Source organism: Melanotaenia boesemani, chromosome 17 (assembly GCF_017639745.1).
Source record: "Melanotaenia boesemani isolate fMelBoe1 chromosome 17, fMelBoe1.pri, whole genome shotgun sequence".
Classification (NCBI taxonomy): Eukaryota; Metazoa; Chordata; class Actinopteri; order Atheriniformes; family Melanotaeniidae; genus Melanotaenia; species Melanotaenia boesemani.
The window spans coordinates 29,971,059-29,991,807 of record NC_055698.1 but is presented as its reverse complement, the minus strand read 5'-3'; the positions used below and the strand labels follow the sequence as shown (position 1 = coordinate 29,991,807).

The following is a 20,749-nucleotide window of genomic DNA, read 5'->3' as shown; positions in this document are numbered from 1 at the left end:
TTTATATTTTTGTCAAAAGCAGAGCCCAGCAGGGACTAGCATGAACTTAACGATACGGTTAATTAGCCACAAAAGTGAACAAATGCTTGCTGACAATGAGCGTGTCTCATCTCATCTCATCTGACAGGGCTCAACAGAAGCTTCACTGAAAGATTAAAGTGTAGATCTGTTATATATCAAAGAACAGAAATATAAAATCTTCTGCTTCAAGGGAGACATACAATCAAACTCAATCTTTTCTTCTATTGTTTGCTCAGAATTTGATGGCGGTTGCTCCAGAACATCAGTATTAGTCCTCTACCATACAGTGTTTCTATTTACTTTAGTCGTAAACCGAAGTTACAGCACAGAAATCCGTTTCAGAGATTTCACCAGTATGTCCTGAATTGTGAAATCCACTGCTGTTTCTGAGCTCACAGCAGCAATCAGGTCTTTCATATGGAAATAGTGTAAACAACAGGGCTTCATTCATTCCTGTAATCTTGCTGGTGCCACTTAAACTTGGATTTTGAACCATTATTTACTATGTACATAGAGTATTTCAATGGATTTGATCAATAATTTGCTGCATTTTTTTACATTTGATGTTTTTCCCTCAAGATAAAACACAACAGAAAGTCTCCTTGGTAAATGCTGAGGTTTGAATAAAGTTACTTCTACAATGATAAGTTGCAGAAGAGGACAATGAGCTTCAGAATAAGTTCTGATTAAAGGCCTATGAAGCAGCAATGGATGTTTTCCCACCAGAATGTAAATTATTAGCAACAAACGCCTTGTGAGTTGGTGACTTGAGTTCAATGCATGGGAGGAGGCTCACATAGAGAAACCGATCTGGATGAGGCGTGGCACTTTCATCTCCTGATTCGTACACACCATGGAAGCCAGGGCCCTTTGATGCTATACTTTGAGTGAGTTTTAGCTCTGTGAGATGGTGCAGTATCATCCTAACATATGGGCACCATCACTGGCAAACAGTATTACTGAGCATGGGCATATCAGAACTGATACTTTGATATCTGCCAGGCAAAATATTGGATACAATACTTTATATAATATTGAAATAACACTGTGATAACACAAAACATGCCTAACATGCGAAAACTGCTGTTTTTGTTCCTGGGGAAAGGAACCTATCCCAGCTGCTATTAGGAGAGAGGCAGGGTACACCATGGACACGTTGCCAGTCCATCATAGGCTGATACGGACAAACAACCACTCACACTCCAAGATGGAATTTAAAAACACAATTAATTAATTTAATCTGAACATGCAAAAAGCACAAAGAAAGGCCCCAGCAAAGTTTGACCCAGCAACAGGAAGGGTTATCGCTTACGGAATATCAAAACAGATTAACTTTTGTTCCTGGTTGGAAGGATAACAACCATCTCAGGTTTTTTGTTTATATTTTATTTGACAAGACAGTGAATTGTAAAACATGTACTGTAAGATTCCCAAAAAGCATACAAAATGATAAGTGATCTGTGAAACACAAAAAGAAAAAACTCAGTAATACCCACAAAAATATGAATACATTTTCAGTTTACATGTATTTTTTTTCTTTTAGCATTCCCATCGTCAGTGTGAGTTTCCCCGTTTCATCTGTTCTGCTGTCACAGAAGTGATGTGAAAATCGAAAAAGCTAAAAATAACAAAGAAGGCACATCTGGCTCCGTGATGAAAAGCTGTGGTTGCAATGGATGAACATGAGAGATGAGGAAAAAATAGAAAAAAAAAAACAAAACAACAACAACAACAAAAAAAAAAACAAGCTAAAAGGGAGTAAATGAGGGAGAGGATTCAGACTGAACAACCTTATCGGTGACGACCACAGCTTGTGCTTCTGGCATTGAACTCGTAACAGAGGGACCAGAGCGACGGAGCAAAGCACCTGGATAAAATGCAGAAGAGTCAAACCCAGAGCTTCCACCTGAACCTACAGTGGTTTCTTCACATTATCACCACATCGACGCTAAGCTGCATCTAGACCGATTTACAGATCACATTTCTTTTCAGCCTCTGCTTTAAGTATCAGCTTTATGACTTTCCCCGGAGATGTTGGAAATACAATTCAGCTTACCTCTAAATGATGTAACTTTATTAAACATAAGGCTCTGAGTAGAACCGAATGATCCTAAAATGAGACAGCAGAGCTAAAACTCATAACTGAATGCTTACGGAGTCATTGGTATCTGATATAATGCGTCCGGATGATTGTCTTTTTTCCATTTCCTCAATCGATCAAATGCAGCCCGCTGGCAAACACATTAAACACATTAATGCACAGAAAAACGAAACATTCATTCATTTTATAAAATCAATTTACAGACGAAAACAAAGGAAGAAAAGAAAAACCATTACATTAAGTTCCCTTGATGAAAGTTTTTGTTCTGAGGCAGGATTAGAAAAAGCATCATACGTGATTGTCTGACACTGCAAGAGGAGGCGGGTGGAAAAGCTCTTCTGTTAATGTAGCAAAATATGTAAATATCCCCCATCTATCCGTGCAGCATGCAGACATTCCCTTTAATGAAAATCAAAATCTTGAAGACGAAAAATACGACAAACAAAAGATCATCAGATTCATCCCATCATATTTGCCATCTCTTTTAAACCTACCACGCAGGGAACTAAACATTTTGTCTAATCAATTGATTTCTATGATATGTGAAGGTCTAATAAATCCAACTTTATGCAGAAAAACTTGTAACATGGTTTTAAAAATATAGTATAGAGTATTTTGTCTGAAATCCTCTCTGAATGATGGATGTAAACATGGCAGTTTTTAAGTCAGCATGCAGTGGAATGATTATGTATATAGAATTAAAAAAAAAAAAGTTAACCTTATCTCATAGCAAAATGCAAAATGGTCCCAAAATTATGGCTTGGTCAGATTTAACAGGCAGTAAAGGGTTGGAGGTTGGGGGACTCGATGGTGGAGCTACAAACATGATGTTTAAACTGAATATGTTGTCTATGCTGAGCACCAACGTTTTTAAAGCCACTCAACTGAACTTGGAACATTTTTATACTTTGGAGTGCCTTAATGAAGCTAATTCAAGATCCATCATCAAATATCCAGCTGCTGGCATAAAGGAAAAAGTAAGCAGCCACACTCTGAGGCAGGATTAGAAAAAGCATGGAAAACGTTTAGTGTGGTTTCTCATGCAGCAAAATGAGTTAGAAGCAGCGTTTTAAGGCTGGAAAGTTTTGTAATGTTGCTTTAAGCAGCTGTACTTTGAGATGTTGAATTCCCCTGCTGTTTTGTAGCTGTTTATATTAAAAATTAATTGGTTTATAGCAGTGGCTCCCAAAGGTAACCCCAGCGCATTGCGATGTTCGCGATCCTCTGGAGGATAAAGTGGGTTTTGGTGCACAGACATGCCCAAAATCAGTTTCTCTCCATGAGATAATGCCAAATTTGGATTTTTAATATTGCATGGGTAGTAACTTGTTGTTTATGCATGATTTTTAAATCAGATGGTTCGTTTTAAGTTTAGGAAAAAATCATGAAAATATATTTTTCTGGATTAGGTGATGAATCCTGCCTCCTCGGCCAAACATATCTGACTGAAAACACATTACTGGTGGAACGAAGAAAATAAAGATGTAATAAAAAGTTTTATGTTTTATGACTATTTAACATTTTGCTTTGAAACTTGGCTGGAATTAAAAAAAAAAAAGAAAACAGCTGTAAATTGGCATGATTTCCACATTTAAAAAATAAAAAAGCCAATTAATTCCATTTGGAGCCTACTGCACAGAGAGTGAAAGAATTAAATTTCTCATGTTTCACACCTCCTTTACAAATAGCTAGCGGGTGATTTTAACATGCACGCTCAGCCCCAGCCTTTTTTCCTGCAGCCAGCATGATAACTCAGGATCATACAATAAAGCATGGTGTGAGGAAAGATTGCATTTGTGCATCTGTGTGAGATGACAGACAAGTTCCATACCAGCTGCACTTTTAGGTTAATGCTGAAGACAAAAACAAGCAGCATGAGCAGCTTCACAAGATGCAACACAATGAAGAAAACTGAAAAGAAAGAATAGTCTCTTAACTTAGTTTAGATCTGAGCTTGTCCCATTTATGATTATGACAGATACATTAATAGATGAAAAAAAGGAGGCAGCTTCCTTTTCTGAGATTCAGAAATGCTTTCACAAATGAAGATTTTCAGTCTTGGGAAAGTTTCTACAAGCCACTGAACATGCCATGCAGAGCAATATGAGTAAAATCCACACCATATAACTTTTTAGATACTCAAAACATTTTAGTATTAAGTGACAACTTTGATGTACTTGTGAAAAGCAAAATATTAATATACACTTTTTTTTTTTTAGTTGTTCGTATGACATTTAACGAACCTCCATCCCTGTACAGAGGCACTGATAACACTTACACTTGTTTATTTTTTATGTATACACATTTCACCAACAATATATTATTATCAATACTATTTACATTATCATTTGGTACCATGTGACATCTGCGGAAACCAATTTTTGTTTCAGACACGAAGAAGCTGGAGGGTAAATTTTTTTCCAAAATTTCACTTTTTCCGAGTAGATGTGCAACATCGTCAGCATATATTAGAGTCTAATGGCAGTAATTCTATAACATATGCTGAACATTTGCACATTTTGCACAATTATTACCTCGTGTTCAGAGGCGTGGGTCTGTCTGTCAGCAATATGAATCAAAAAGTAATGGATGCATTTTGATGAACTTTTCAGGAAATCTCAGAAACAGGGACAAGTGATTAGATTTTGGGGGTGATCCGGATCACCGCCTGGATCCAGGAATTTGTTAAAGGATTCTTTACTATGTGGAGATAGGGATAACTTTGCCATTACAGCTTCTAACTAAAAAAAAAAAGCTAATGCCCACAATCATTGGCAAAAAGTAAAAAATAAAATTACAGTGTCTCGTTGGAAGTCCGCGCTCTCTGAGTACTTCTAGCATTTGCATAATTTGTATTATTGTGACTTATTAGAGAAGGACTGAAACAAAAATTGGTGCACTTGTGTGTGTTTTTTTTTTTCACAAACCCTGCGGTGTGTGCTTTGCTGTAAGCTCATTTTCACCTCTTTAATGCATCGAATTACCAGCTCCTGCGATCAAAAGCATCCACTATGAATCACAGAATCCCAATCATGTGATGTTGCCAGGTCACAGAGCGTCAAATCATGTCATGTCCCCCTTTGTTAGTGCTAACAAGCCTCCTATCAGTCTGACAGCTGCTGCGGTTCAGGGAAAAATCCGGTTCTCTGACGACATAACAAAGCTGAACGTCTCTCTTTTGGACTGAATCTTGGGCTTCGATGTGAAAGGTGTTATTGTCAGAGCTGAAATATTTTCAAAGTCTCTGGAGCGATTAATTAAAGCTGCTTGGAGACTCATGATCAGAGTGTGGACTTCCTCAGAATTCAGCTTTATGTTATTTAAACTCAACTAAAAAGGGGAAAGTACTTAGAAAGGACTTCAAAGGATGTATTTTTACTCTCTCTCTGCAGGACTCTGCTCCTTAGGTTGCAACAAGAGCATTGAAACAGGGATCTCAAGCCTGGCAGCCTCACATGTACTAACACTGAATTTAAAATGTTGAATGTTCATGGCACAAAATGTTGCATATAATATTTCATACCGAACCCTCCAAACAGCTGTCGTATTTATTGTTTTTGGTGGAAATGTTGATTTTAAAGCATCACAAAAGCAGTTGTGTGTATTGATTTAACTTTCCAGTTCACCTACATTGCAACACCCTTAGACGAACACACACTGTACCAAGCCTGCCTCATCTTATGCAGTAAACATATGATTTCAATGGCTATGTGCCATATGTGTGTCAGTCCTGAACAACTTTGAAAGCTTGCAATGTAATCACACCAAATTGTGCAAAATTTACAAAAATAAGAAAGAAAGAAAAAAAAATAAAGCTGTGTTATTGTTGTTAAGAAATCTATGCCTCAATAATCCCAAGCCCCAAGCCAGAAAATAATCAGTTTATAAACCATAACACCGACTAAACAAACCAGACAGTGAAGTAAAATCTCAACACATATACCAACAGGCTAAAACTTTAAAGTTTTAAGTATAACAAAATGTTAAACCAGATGGGCTCACTTCTGCTGTTCATGCTAATTTAGGTGACCTGGAACCTGCTGTACACCTGTGATATGATGTTCCGGTTGCTACTGTTACACATACATGGCGGAAGAAACAAAGCTCTCCCCGCGAGAAATGTTAGCAGCTGGCAGCTCATGATTGGATGAATCCAAGTCGTTGTGGTGACCAGCAGCTGCGTCGTTGAACTCTCTGGCTGAGTTGTCCAGGACTGGAGGGGCTCCACCGTTCAGGGCTCCGGAGCTCTCATCATCCAGGTTCTGCAAGGTAAAACACAGTCAGCATCAGATTTTATATAAAACACTACAAGAAGTTCAAAAATAATTCAGAGCCTTTCATTTTCTGCACACTTTATTGTGGATTCCATTTAAAATGGAAAAAAATGCTTCTAAACACAAATATGTACACAGCCAATCACATAGCAGAAGCTCAATGCATTTAGAGATGCAGACATGGTGAAGACGACTTGCTGAAGTTCAAACAGAACATCTACATGGGGAAAATGGGGATTTGTGTGGCATGGTTGTTGGTCTGAGTGTTTAAAAAAATGCTGATCTTCTGGGATTTTCACACACAACTATTTCTCTGGTTTATCAAACCACACCGGGTGCCTCCTGTCAGCTAAGAACAGGAAACTGAGGCTACAATCCACACAGACTCACCAACACTGGACAATAGAAGATGGAGAAATGTTGCTGCCTTGCTGGTCAGATGAGTCTCAGAATTTGGTGCAAACATCATGAAAACATGGATCCATCCTGCCTTGGATCAACGCTTCAGGCTGCTGCTGGTGTAATGGTGGGGGAATGTTTTCTTAGCCCACTTTGGGTCCCTTAATACCAAGGTGGCCTGGTCTGACCATCACAGCCTACCTGAGTATTGTTGCTGACCATGTCCATCCCTTTATGACCACAGTGTTGCATCTTCTGATGCTACTTCCAGCAGGATAATGCACCATGTCACAAAGCTTAAATCATCTCCGACTGCTTTCTAGAACATGACGATGAGTTCCCTGGACTCCAACGGCCTCCACAGCCACCAGATCTCAGTCCAGTAAAGCAGCTCTGGGATGTGGTGGAACGGGAGATTCTCATCATGGATGCAGCTGACATGTCAATATGGAGCAAAACCTCTGAGGAATTTTTCCAACACCAAGAATTATGGCAGTTCTGAAGGGAAGAGGGGGTCCAACCCGGCACTAGAAGGTGGACCTGATAAAGTGGCTAAATATTTACATAATCTGATATGCAGCTGCAAACTGTGATCAGGGGACTTTTGTGTAAGTCTCCACAAAAAGGGTCAGGAAGTTGATGGGCGTACACTTCAGTTTATAAATTCCAAATCACATTATCTTACGGCATGAACACATTTCCACGTGTGCCTGTACCTAAGCTGCAAAACATGAGGTGCATGAATGACTACTTGACTAAGTTGTCTCTTTAGTGGAACCAATAGGAATTTTCCACTTGTAATGGAACTTTCCATCAACAGCACTCCTCCCATAGAAATCCTTATTACACCAGGAAATGTCATGATCTCGCATGTCAGGATGCCTTCATTTAAACCATAAAATACCCACAACAAATACTCAAACACATCATAACAAGTAGCATCACCGGACCATTTATATGAGTTTTAAAGATTTAAACTTTTTAATACTTTTGTTGCTGCCATCACATTAAAGATGAGTAAATATTTTTCATAACATATAAAATATCACGCTTTTGTGAATAAAATATTGATTTAATATACTTCCAAAGGATTGTATTCTGCTTTTATTCCCATTTTTACACAGCATTAAAACCTCATTTTATTGTTTCTGCAATGCAGTACAATGAGAAAGTTTTTATTTCTGTTCAAAAATGTTCTTTTAACGCTTCAAGTCCCTGGCCTGCAGGTTGCAGGTTATTCATTTAATTTTAGTTAAGGCCGGAAAGAAAACATTATCCATTCATTTCAAATCTACAAAACAACAAAGTGTGCAGAAAATGAAGGTGTCTATGTGCATTGACTGGAAATGTAATGCCAATTAAGAAGAGATGTAGAGAATATGTCTTAACAAGAACTACCCAACCTCATTCACAAACTGAAAGAATTATGGAATAATACAGCAAATCATGCAGAGTTTAATTATAAGATTTTATCTTAATACAGTCAGTTTTAGCAATTACATGCAGCTTAATATTAATAATTTTTAACTGAGTGGAACAAAGTAGAAACACCATGATGTCACATCATAGTGACATCATTGTGTCACCAAGCTGTGTGTGGCTGTCCAAACAGATGTGGAGGCTCAGTGAGTGTGTGCAGGCTTGTGTGTGCATATATTAGTGTGTTAGTTACTGTGACAGGCTCTCCCCCGGTAGGCTCGTAGTAAACCTCTCCTGGGCTCAGAGGCGCCGTTTCTGTGGCTGTGGGCGGCTCTGACGGCTTGTTCAGCTACATGCACACAAATCAGCACAGAAGAGAACAAAGGAGAGAACAGCACATGAACAAACGGAGAATGAAAATGTGTTTATGTAAGCAAGGTGAGAGCTGAACTTAGAGTGAGGCTGTGTCAGCTTTTGAAAGAAGAAAACAGCACTCATATGCAACCCTCCCAACATGAATGCGCCATCTCTGTAGCCTTCAAATTAACTCCAGCCTTTTTATTCCACATTTAAAAGAAGGAAACACACTGATTTTCTTTGTAACGTGTAATTTTGAATTATAAATGTGTCATGAGTGCAAATATCCGGACTTGTCCTCTTTGACGCTTTTACTGCAATTACACAATTATTATGGCTTTCAGTAAAAGTGCACCTCTCAGCTGTATTTTGACCCAAATTACTACAATTCTATTATATCAGATGGTTTTCTTTCATTTTTCCCCCCACCCGACTACAAGCTTCAGCTCTTTCCATACATGTTCAGTCCTCTTCAGCCAGTGTGTCTTATTCTACCCATCAGAAGACTCTAGATGAGGCAAGTGAGCCTCCTTGGTATTTCCTGATGGCGATTTTCTTTAAAAGCTGCAGTTTTTCTTCAGGGAACACAGAGCTGATGCAGTGAGGCTTTTATCTGCACTCTCTTTAAAATGTGTGGTGTGTGAGTCTTCCGCTGTGGAGGCCATTCTTCCTCAGAAAACATCGTAACAGACTCTGCTGTACATTCATCTCGAAGGTCAGCTTGTATCCTCTTCTTGAAAGTTTTTTTTTCTCGTTGCGACCATATTCAGGTACGCTGACTCACAGGTCTGCTCAGACTGCTTGTCCATTGTGTTGCAGACTTCATGTTGGCAGTGCTGAACAATCCTTTCTATCCATCTTATGACATAAACCTGTATTCCACTCATACTGCAGGTACTCAATTACTCTTCATCCAACGTAAAATCAGGAGGAATTTTTGCAAACTGCTGTTGTTGAAAATTTCCAGAATTTCTTTCGCTGTCTGGACAATTGCTAATAATTGATCATAACATCAAACTGTACTTAAAGTACAATGAAAACAAGCTTAATTTATCTGTTATATTACCATTTTACATGTTGTTAATAGAAAAACACACTGGGTCAACTTTTTAAATGTGCTTTATAAATAAAGATAACGTATTAGTTCATTATGTCTTACAGACCAGGAAATGATGTTAAGACAGATCAGGAGAGACCACATTTTGCTGTTAAAATAAACCATGAAAGCTCAGTAAGAATGAAAGTAATATTTTACTCCATGCAGTTTATTCAATTTTCTTTCCTTTTTCATAATAAAAATATTAAATCTTGTCAACATCTTTGCTTTTTCAAGCAAAAAAAAGGAAGTTTATAAATGAAGTCTATTCAATATGTTTCAGCTATCACAGGTGGGTGTTGCTACACAGCGCCAGCAGCAGCTTATGGCTTGTTGATAAAATGCTGTATATCCCTTCTTTAAATGCTATATGTGATTAGCTAAGGTTTATAAGTCCGATATATAAAGGTTTAGTTATTTTTTGGTGGTATGATGATGTTGTTGTATTTTAACATTTTACTGGTTTAATGCTCTCTCTCTCACTCAATGATCAAATAAACCTAAAAGCAAAAAGAACAAATAAGAGCAACAAGAATGAAACTATAAAAGAGTTCATTAAAACAACGTACTTGGATAAAACAAACAATACAAACAGAACAGATGAAGCTACAAAAACATGCAGTAGATGTACATTAAAAAAAATAAATAAATAAATAAATAAATAAATAAAAAAAATAAAATAAAATAAAATAAAATAAAATAAAATAAAATAAAATAAAATAAAATTGGTTACTGGGCGGCGTGGCTCAGCAAGGTAGAGCGTTCGTCTTGTAACCCAAAGGTTGCCGGTTCGATCCTCGGCCAAGTCGAGTTCATGTCGAGGTGTCCTTGGGCAAGACGCCGAACCCCTAATTGCCTCTGATGGGTCGTGGTCGAGCGCCTTGCATGGCAGCTTCCGCCATCAGTGTGTGAATGGGTGAATGTGATGTATAATGTAAAGCGCTTTGGGTATCATCCCAGGTACAGAAAAGCGCTATATAAATACGGACCATTTACCATTTACTGCCCCCCAAGACTACTAATTATTATGCATATTGTTCTACATGGGTGATGATTCCTGCATCTCATGCAGCTGTTCATTGGATTGTCAGCTGTGGGGTAAAACAAGGAGGCAGCGGTGGTTTACTCGGTCATTAACATATCTGGTATTCTATTGGTCGGATGAATTTTTACAACTGAAGCTCAACATATCTGCATGTGAGGAGGAACTTTTTGAGTGTGTCAGTGAAGTTTTTGAAGGATATTTGAGTGTGAAAACATGGAAGCATGTCCTCATTCAGAAAAACCACACAAATTAATAAAGCTCCATAAGAAAAGTGTTCAGATTCAGCTTTTAATAAATAAAGCAAGGTGACTTCTGCCAATGTCTAGTCATTAGTAGTTACAACTGTTGGCCATGTCAGCTAACTCTTGCCAACTGTACGCTAACATTAAGGCAAGCTGGCTGGCTTCATGGCTTTTCTCTACCGGTATACATGTCCAGTTTTATTTAATGCATGTCAGGCAGTAACTCTTTGCAACTGATCATATTATGATCCACTCAGGCTGCAGCGACTGGTGCTCTGGAAACATTATACAGTCCCACCTTATATGAGACTTACTTTTTATCACAACAATTTAAGTCTTTATGGCTCTGGCAGTTGTTTTTATTGATTATGACAACGCTGTGCTTGCCAAAGAAAATGCTGTTACTAGAAATGTGATTGCTTTGCTAAAGAAACACACACACTCAGACCTGCAGGAAGGTTTATTATGTGGGGAAAAAAATTGCTATAAAATTATTGCTAAACTTTATACAACATCCATGGGTTTACAGCTAAGCTACCAGGTCACTTCTTTTTTTTTTTTTGACCAAAATTACAACTTTTTGTTTGTTTTGAGCAAGGGATGCTTTTAGCAGGAGGTTTTAATACAAGCAAACACTTTAGCTTTTCAGTGCGTAGAAATACCTGGCTGCTTGTGTTTCTTCCCCACTGTGACACATTTTGGGCGCATTCACACCAGCCATTTTGATTAGAATCTTAGTCCGTTTTTTATTTTTTTTGAAAGTCTGCTTCTTTGAGTTGGTCCGCCTGCAACCATGAATCCCAGTTTGCTTCAGCTGGACCAATTACTGGACGCGGACTACAAAACGAAGTGCATTGTTGGTTCAGCACATTGCATTGTGGGTAAAAACAACCAAAACATGGGTCTGGATGGAGCCAGGAAGTGCAAAACAATATTAAATCCAGTGAAACACTTTTACAAGTTTACTGAAACACAATTACAAAGATAGGTGTTTCACCAAAATCTGTGACCCATCAGAATCTGGGACTGCAGAGAGCCCTTTGCACGTACGTCTTAGAAGACGAGCAAAGTCTTGAAAATACTTTTATTGAAGACTGAGTTTATTATAATGCAGGTACAGTAAAGTAACACATTCTGATAGCTATCATGTGTGTTCAATAAAAGCGTTCAAGATGTTGCTCGTGTTCTAAGACGTACATGCAGAGAAATGTACACTATCATCTCCTGTGGTCACAGATTCTGATGGATCACAGATTTTGGAGAAACACTTATCTTTGTAATTGTGTTTTGGTAAACTTGTAAAAGTGTTTCACTCGATGTGATATTGTTTTGCACTTCCGAGCCACCGTAGAAACGGCTTCAAACGCAGTCTCATATTTTACTCCTATGTAGTAGAAACAGAAGTTGTCCTGCATTAACCAACTGAATTGAACCAGTTTTGTTGAGTATCTCGTCTTTTGGCGGGGAGTAGAATACGTTATTGAAAAGGTTTGATTAGTTTGAGTAGTGGAGCGTGAAAGCAAACTCGGTTTGTAAGAATGTTGCACCCCCCAGCTGAACCGAGGTATGAATGCACCCTTAGCCTCCAGGCTCTGGTGAGCACAGTGTCATCTGTGAACTATAAAAAAATCTGATAACACTGTCATAAACTGTAATTTCCCTTTAATGAGATAACAGAGATGTAGACTTAAAATTTGCATGATCATGTAGCTTGAAATTTCAATTATAAGGTGCTGGCACTGGAGGCACCCTGTCTCATTATGTAAAAAAAAAAAAAAAAAGAAAGAAAAAACAAAGAGATAACAACTTTGCAAGTGTTAAGATCTGCCTGCAGACTTGCTCTGAAACACCAAAGGCTTGATTTGAACATAAGAGTAAAATTCCTGCTGCCTTCTGAACATGTGCTTTGCAGGGAATTCTGCTACTGCTTCTAAATTTTCATGGGAAAACCTTGCAAACCCCCCTTTAACCCAAGAAATTTACAGCTATTAGATGTAATTTCCACATCTAATTAACAAAAAATGCCAGTTTTAGACACATTACAGAAACACAGCTAAATCTGATGAAATGATGGAGTAAAAATAATGGACATGTGGAGGAGAGGAGAGCGGTGCTCTAATGGAGCTCTTTACAAACCAAGCTAATTATTGCAGCACACATAAGCTAACTGAGATCTGCAGTCGATAGCCATTAGCCCTATTATGAGTGTCCAAATGAACTCTGTGTACTTGTGTGTGTGTGTGACTATAATATAATTGTGGTGACAATAAGGATTGATTTGAAGCCATGTTGTTCACTCACCATCTCTGTTGAGCTGCCTGCCTTCACAGGGGGAGGGGGCTTGTGCTTTGGTGGGCCCCTGATTGGACAAAAAACAAAGGTGATGCAGAATTGATCTTTGCTTCATTCAGACATCAATTTCTTTGTATTTAACAGAACAAGTTGGGCTGCTGAGAGAGAGGGCAAAAATAAAGATAATCTTAATATATTGAGCACTGAAGCCCCATTGTGCTGTAATTCAATGGAGATTTCATTCATACAGAGCTCAGCAATCGCTGCAAGAAAAAGAAATATGTTTGTGTGCTTCAAAGATTTTCACGCTGAAGAGTCGGTCTTACCACCGCTGGAGAAGTTATTTGCATGGTAAAAGAAGGGAAGGTCTTTGCTTCTATTTAGTTTCACCAACGGAGGAGTAAATATTTCAAATGTTTCACATTTTTTGTATAAAAGAGTTTTGAAATTGTAAAAGACTTGCATTTATTTCGACAAATCATCACAGCAAGAAAAGCTCCATGTCTTCAATATGCTTTGTCAATCTGACAATGGTAAAAAATGGAAGTGAAGTGAAGTAGTAAACAGTCTGCACTTGAACTGAAGTGACTTTAAGCTAAAATCTTGCATTTGGGGAGAAATCTGACTTTACTACCTGAGCTACAGCTGCTGCTGCTTTCTAACCTTGTAAAATGTTGTGAAAAGATCTATTGGTTAACTAAATATTGTATTTTCCATGTCTCACCAAATAGTTTTTAATGCACACACAGAAAACAAATCAGGGACTGAAAACAACAACTGAAAAACAAATTCTATGACGGCTCCACTAACCTATATCTCGACAAATTAACAAAGACGTTTTTCTTTCACAATCATAGGTTTGGAGGTGGGGACAAAATGATGATACTCAGCTGCCAACAGACATGAAGTAAGATTGGGATGAGTTTTGTTTCTGACTTCTTGATAAATGGATGTTAAAATCCCCTTTGTTTCCTCTCTGGTCTAGTCTCAACCAGTCTCTACCTAAGTGTTTGTCTGCATACAGCTGTGGCTAGATGTTTATTTTCTTCAATACGCTGTTTGCCTTTTTGCCTTTTTGTCTTTTTGGTGGTGAGTTTGTCAGATCTGTCAGTTATTTCAATTTCCGTTTTGAGACTCTGGAGACGTTTCCTGCTGCTGAAAGGTAAGTCTGTTAAAAGACTAACAAGTTTAAACTGCATGTGCAGCTGTGTTTAAAACACGTAACGACTTCCTTTATTGTACAGTTTATGTAACTGCTGCTGATAAAATTTTAGATAACTTTGCTTTCAATGTGACCTGCTGGGCTTAATCCCATACTTCAGCTGTATATGTCCTGTTGAAGTCTGAAGTCGTCCAACCAGAATCTTTTAATGGTCCCTCACACTTGCTTTAGTACTTGAAGGGACCCATCTTTTTAATTAGTGGCACCCAGACTGTGGAAAAACCTGCCCCTATCTTTACGTCGTATGGACTCTGTGGATATATTTAAAAATAAGCTGAAGACATTTTTATTCCAACAAGCTTTTAGTTAGTTTTACATTTTATACTTCTAAGTATTTTATTTTGTTTATTTTATTTGGTTGTGAATTTTATCAATCACTAAGCATTTCGTGACAACTGTCTGTGAAAGGTGCTATACAAATAAACTGAAGGAAGGAAGGAAGGAAGGAAGGAAGGAAGGAAGGAAAGAAATTTTATTTATATAGCACCTTTCACAGATAAAGACTACAATAAGAATAAAAAATAAAATGAAAAAAAAAAGACAAAGACATGAAAACAGAGAACACACACACACACACACACACACACACACACACACACAGCCATAAAGCCCTCGTTTAACTAAGAAGCCTCTTTGAATAAAAATGTTTTCAATTGCTTTTTGAAATAATGGATAGAATCTAAAGATCTCAAGAAGAGAGGCAGCAAATTCCACAATTTGGGTGCCACTGCCTGAAAGGATTGGTCACCTCTGGTCCTAAAGAATGCTTACTTATTTACTAGCCCAGGCACCACTCATCATGTCGTGTCCACCAACTAGCTAGCCCGCTAACAGCTAGCAGCCAGCCAAGCCCTGTTGACTACCAGCTAGTTCCCGCTCACCGCCAACAGAACTTTGAAGTTTAGATTAGCATCTGAAACTTTTCGGTTCCTCACAGATCATGCTAAATAGTTGTACAACCTTAACCTGCAACCGCTTATTATGATTGGTTTGTCTTTATCAGACAAACCAAGAAGGCTAAACTTCTGCAAGGAAGATGCAAAACATGTTAGAGAATTATCGAAATTTAGATGCCATTTAAGAAGAGTTGAGCTTTATGATGGCATAGATCCTACTATGTTATTAAAAAATTATTAAAGCTTTCTTGGATGACATGCAAGTTCACAAATGATCAGTGCTTCAGATGAGCTTTTACACGGCCAAGCAAATGAAAACATGAAAAATCTTGAAAATTTATGATTCTTTGTGTGTAAAACGGATGAAAGCAGTTGGGATTATAACAATTCGTGGCAAATTCTGCAATATTTTTGTTCAAGTAACTACACATTTATTTATTACTTTTTAGCGCTGTTGCTCTGTGTGTTTGGTGACTCGTTGTTTCTCTCTATCATGGGCTAGATTCTTTGTAGGAGTCCAGTTTACGCTTTACATCATATTGCTGCACACTGCTAGCACAAAAATGAATAACATCATCGTATTGCTAGCACATCCTGGTCAACATTAGCTTAAGTTAAGATTAGCTCAACTCACATTGTTAGCGTTTTGCTTAGCAACCTCAATCTTGTTGAGTAAAGCAAGGAACTAAACGGAAAAGTTTAACAGAGAAAGACGCTAACCAACACAGGCTGGTCTACAATGAGCAACAGTATGTTAGCAACGACTTCATAATTCACATAACTAAAGCGGCGGATGTGACATCATGTATTATAAGTAATAGTTTGGAACATATCTGTTATCTGAATGAACCTTTCCTGTGGTTCCTGCTGGCAGGCTGTAGATTTAAAGAAGAAATCCCCACACAGTCATGGTGGCGGATTTTGCACATGATATATCTTAAAACACACAGAAAACCCTTTATAGACATAGCGTAAACATTTGATTTGTAGCAGACTTTGAAACAATGTGAGAGTTGATCTAATCTAGAAAAATTAGAAAAATAGAAAAATTCAGTACATTTCCATTCCCAGCTGCAGCCCAGGGCAGGATGAATGAGAGTCTTAAAACAGGCTGATGCCATAAACATTAGGTCAGGATTTGTCACCAAACTCCCCCTGGTGGATCCTTTAATGACATGTAATAAGTTTTAATGAGCCTTAGTCCCAGAGGCGAAGATTAATTTTGCTCTGGAGGTTGAACTAACGATAAAGTAGATACAGAATTACAAATGAAGACTTACTCTACATCCTGCTGGAGCTTGCGGATGAAGAAGATAACGCCAACGATGAGCCCGATGAACAGAAGAGCACCAAGGATACCACCTATTACGGCACCAGTTTGAGGCCCTTGGACCATTTTTCGCTCTTCTTCTATTATGGGTGAGGAACACAGAAGAAAGGGAGAAGAAAGGGAGAGGGATGAGAAAAAAGGTTATTTTTATGTCTTCTGATATTTCAATGCTGCTCATTCAGTATTTGTGGTTCATGTGTTTGACTGCTGAAGGCTGTGTGAGGGAAAATAATCAGTAGCTGTGTGACTCAGGTGTTTCTCATAATGCAAAACCTGTAAAGGAAAAAACTAGCACACTAAAACAGAAAGGGTGACAATGAAGCACAGCCTGAAAATATAAAAATAAAAGAAAATTCCCATATGCAGCTTCGACCTTCTTGTTGTGCATCAACAATCAGAAATTTTGTAAAGATTCAATTGAATCTCACCCTGACCTCCACATTTGTATTCACTTTATGATTTCCAGGCAGTGAGGCATCCGAGCTGACTGTAAAAGTCTCTTATTAAAGTGTGCATGTATTTGAAAGAGAGAGAGAGAGAGAGAGAGAGAGAGAGAAAGAGAAACAAGCTGACAGCAGCTGCTTGCAGGGTTCCCTATGCACAATCACTATCACAGGGAGTTTGGCAGCAACAAGAAAGGGAGGGTTGAAAGGTTTTCAAAGGTTGTTTAGTTCCTTTTTATTAAACCTTTATCTTTTCAACACTGTCACTGAAGTATGCACACACTGCTGCACTTGATACACATGATAAAAGGATATTTACTTGTATGATTCCCCCTCATTTAGCATGCATTTAGCTGGTGCTTTTGTGTTTACAAGTGCTTCAAATGATAAGACTCGACTGCTCCTGCCACAAGACTGACAAGCTCTGCAATTACTGCAGATGCATGAGTTTTGATCCTCTTTTTAATTCCAGCTTTTTAATTGTATTGAAATGTTTTTGCAGCTCAGAATGAGATTGTGCACTTACATCAATCAAAAAACATGTTTTCTTTAGTTCATGTTTACAAAAATAATGCTCTTTCTTTGCCAGTAAAACCACTGGCCTCAAGCAGTAAGCAGAGAACACGTTTAAGTACAAAAGATGATGTTTAAAATAAATAAATAAACCAACAAAGGTTCTCTTCAACCAAAAATAACCCATTTTTCCTGCTATATAGTCCTGCTAAACTGGTTAAATCAGTGGATTATCTATTTTAGGAGAGCCTTTCATGTGTTTCATGTTTAATGCCTTGAGCTTTACAGGTAGACTTCAAAAGCACGCAAATACACTGCATGCATGGCAACAGAAAATTGGTTTTATATTTATGTTTTGATTAACTAACCCTTCATAAAGAAGTTCCCGTCTATCAAACATCAAACCTTTAAACCCGCTGAAAGGTGCGATGTTGGTTATTATGTTGACTCTGTCTCCCTATGCAGCCTGAAAAAGGACATCCTCATCATCATCAGTGGACTTAGAAGTACAGTATGTAGAATAATCTTCTCTCTCATCCTGTTTCTCATTTCTGCAGTCGCTTATCTGCTACCAGTCAATGAAAACATTCTGAAGAAAAACATGTGGCTCTACTTCATGACATGCATACCTGTGCATGATTAAATCTGCTTTTGTGTCTTTCAGTTTGAATACATACTGAATGAAACACACTGACAGATTTTTATCCTCTAATCTGATTATATGCATGTCCATAGGGATGCAAATGCTACAAAAGCTGCTGCTTTCAATACACTATTGATCAAGGTCTATAAATAACTTCAGATTTACATTCCTTTGCATTAATATACATTTGTTATTATTATTATTATTCAGCATTTCAGTACCCAGCGTAACTCACTCAGCTTATGTTTACTCTTCTTGGCCAGCAGGTGGCATCAAAGCATAGATAGATAGATAGATAGATAGATAGATAGATAGATAGATAGATAGATAGATAGATAGATAGATAGATAGATAGATAGATAGATAGATAGATAGATAGATAGATAGATAGATAGATAGATAGATAGATAGATAGATTTTTAAAATAAAATAATACAAGTGTCCTTTTTTTAAGGTTTAGTACCATCATGCATGTGCAAAGACACCTCCAGTGGATGAGGAGTACTTGTGTCCTGCATTAAAGTAGTGGTGACCATTGCTTTATATAAGACAAGATAAGATATCTTCATATCTTCATAGTTATATATATGTATATATATATATATATATATATATATATATATATATATATACTCCTCCCTGAGCCGCCACCTTACTGTGGTGGAGGAGTTTGTTGTCCTGATGATCCTAGTGGCTATGTTGTGGGGTGCTTGTAGGGTCACCCATAGCAAACAGGTGGACCAGATGAAGCGTGACTCAAAGCACCCCTATGATATATATATATATATATATATATATATATATACTTTATTCATCCCCAGCTAAGGAAATTCAGGTGTCCAGCAGCATACAATGTTTGCCAGAATCAAGCACTCTCACTACCATACAAAACCACAACAAGACAACAGCAGCAACAAAAAGCTTAAATACGACAGCATTTAGAACAAAAGCACATTGAATCAGGTGTTGTGGAGCATTGAAACAGTTTTGTCGGGCATATTTTGCGACATGTGTTCTGTGTTCCCATCAGGCCATTCGCAATAACAAGAACAGAGAAGAAATGTGTAGTTTTGTAAATAAGACAAACAGCATCATGTTATTTAGCTGTTTAAAAAAAGAATGAAGCATAACCCTACTTAAGGAAAGGTCTAAAAGTAGGTGGGACACTGCCCTAATGTGACTGTAGGGAAACACTTTAATGAGAAGCATTCAGGAGCCAGATGTTAGAATTATGCATCGCTCATTTATTCACCTGATGAATCTGTTTCCAGTTAAAGTGGTAGTTTTGCATTAATAAGCATCACAAAACAATGAACATTGTTTATTTTATTGCATTCTTGGTTGATGTAAATTAAAAATCTAAAGAGATTTTATTTTAAGTGATGTATTATTTCCCCTTTTTCAGACCTGATCTGTCAAAATGGATAATAGAATTAAAATCAATAACATCTTAATTCCTAGCTGCAAAACACCTAAACATGTAGGCGTATCTGCAGGATCAATGAGAAGCAAAACACAGACGTGTTGCAGCAATAACGTACAGAACATCTACAATAACAGGAAAATAATCCCACCCAGCAGGTGGGCAAACTTTTTGTGCGTTAGTAGAAGTTAATGTGGCTAATTTGTCAGAGGAAGCAGTTTCACCTCCCTGAACAGACAGCATTCTCCTCACCTAACACACCTGTCGTTCCCAGAGGCGAACCAGAGCTGCAGAACAGCACAATGCAATAAGTCTGTTTCCATCCGTCTGCTTTTATTGGCAGTTTGAAAACAAGCGGAATAATAAAAAAAAGGATGCTAATCTGAAATTTCAATAAACAACAAAATGACAGTCTAAAAACTTTTTATATCTTTCTGTTGGAAAAGTTTAGCTACTCATATGAAAAAATATGTAATTTATTGCCTAACAAATATTGTAATTACAGCACCAGTTTTAACACTTTTCTTTTACAAAAGCCAGCCACCCTTCAACAGCTTTATTCCACCAGAGAGTCTCATAACAAATGAAAAGGGCAGGAAATGCCAGACAGTATGTGTGGACTCAGAGGGAATTTCATTTACATAGCTATGGAAATATATTAAATATATTATAAAACCCACACTGTCATCAGTCTCAGCCCAGATTATTAATAGGTTCGAACATGAGGAACAGAAAAACAATTCAGAATTTCTGCTTTGGGGATTTTGTGTGGCTTTTTAGGTATTTTTAAATGAGGGAAAAAATTAGAGGGTTCAGACATATAATGTCTTTGAATAAATGATGAAAGCATCTGAAAAGTTCCTATGATGGCACTCAGAAAGGATGCATTATACTTATTTCCAGCTCTTTTTATTTGGGGACTCTACCAGAGTACCTTCATATGATTCATAGAATCAAATATTTAGCTTAAATCATCTACTTTCTGAAAATACAGGATGTATATAGAAGAGAGACAAGACCACTGGATATAAGA

At 37.6% G+C, this 20,749-nt stretch overlaps 1 protein-coding gene across 2 annotated transcripts in view; it reads right to left on the bottom strand.

Annotated features, from left to right (window-relative positions):
- Positions 1 to 1,372: 1,372 nt before the first annotated feature.
- pvrl2l (PVR cell adhesion molecule related 2 like) overlaps positions 1,373 to 20,749 on the bottom strand; it is a 375,359-nt gene continuing 355,982 nt past the window's right edge. The window contains exons 7-10 of one of the 2 annotated variants that reach the window (XM_042011545.1): positions 16,645 to 16,774; positions 13,256 to 13,313; positions 8,468 to 8,563; positions 1,373 to 6,384 (exon numbers count right to left, since the gene is read on the bottom strand). In XM_042011545.1, the coding sequence (XP_041867479.1) occupies positions 6,199 to 6,384; positions 8,468 to 8,563; positions 13,256 to 13,313; positions 16,645 to 16,774 (470 nt within the window). In that variant the 3' untranslated portion in view covers positions 1,373 to 6,198. The remainder of the gene's footprint in view (positions 6,385 to 8,467; positions 8,564 to 13,255; positions 13,314 to 16,644; positions 16,775 to 20,749) is intronic. The other variant, XM_042011546.1, reaches the window with a different exon arrangement.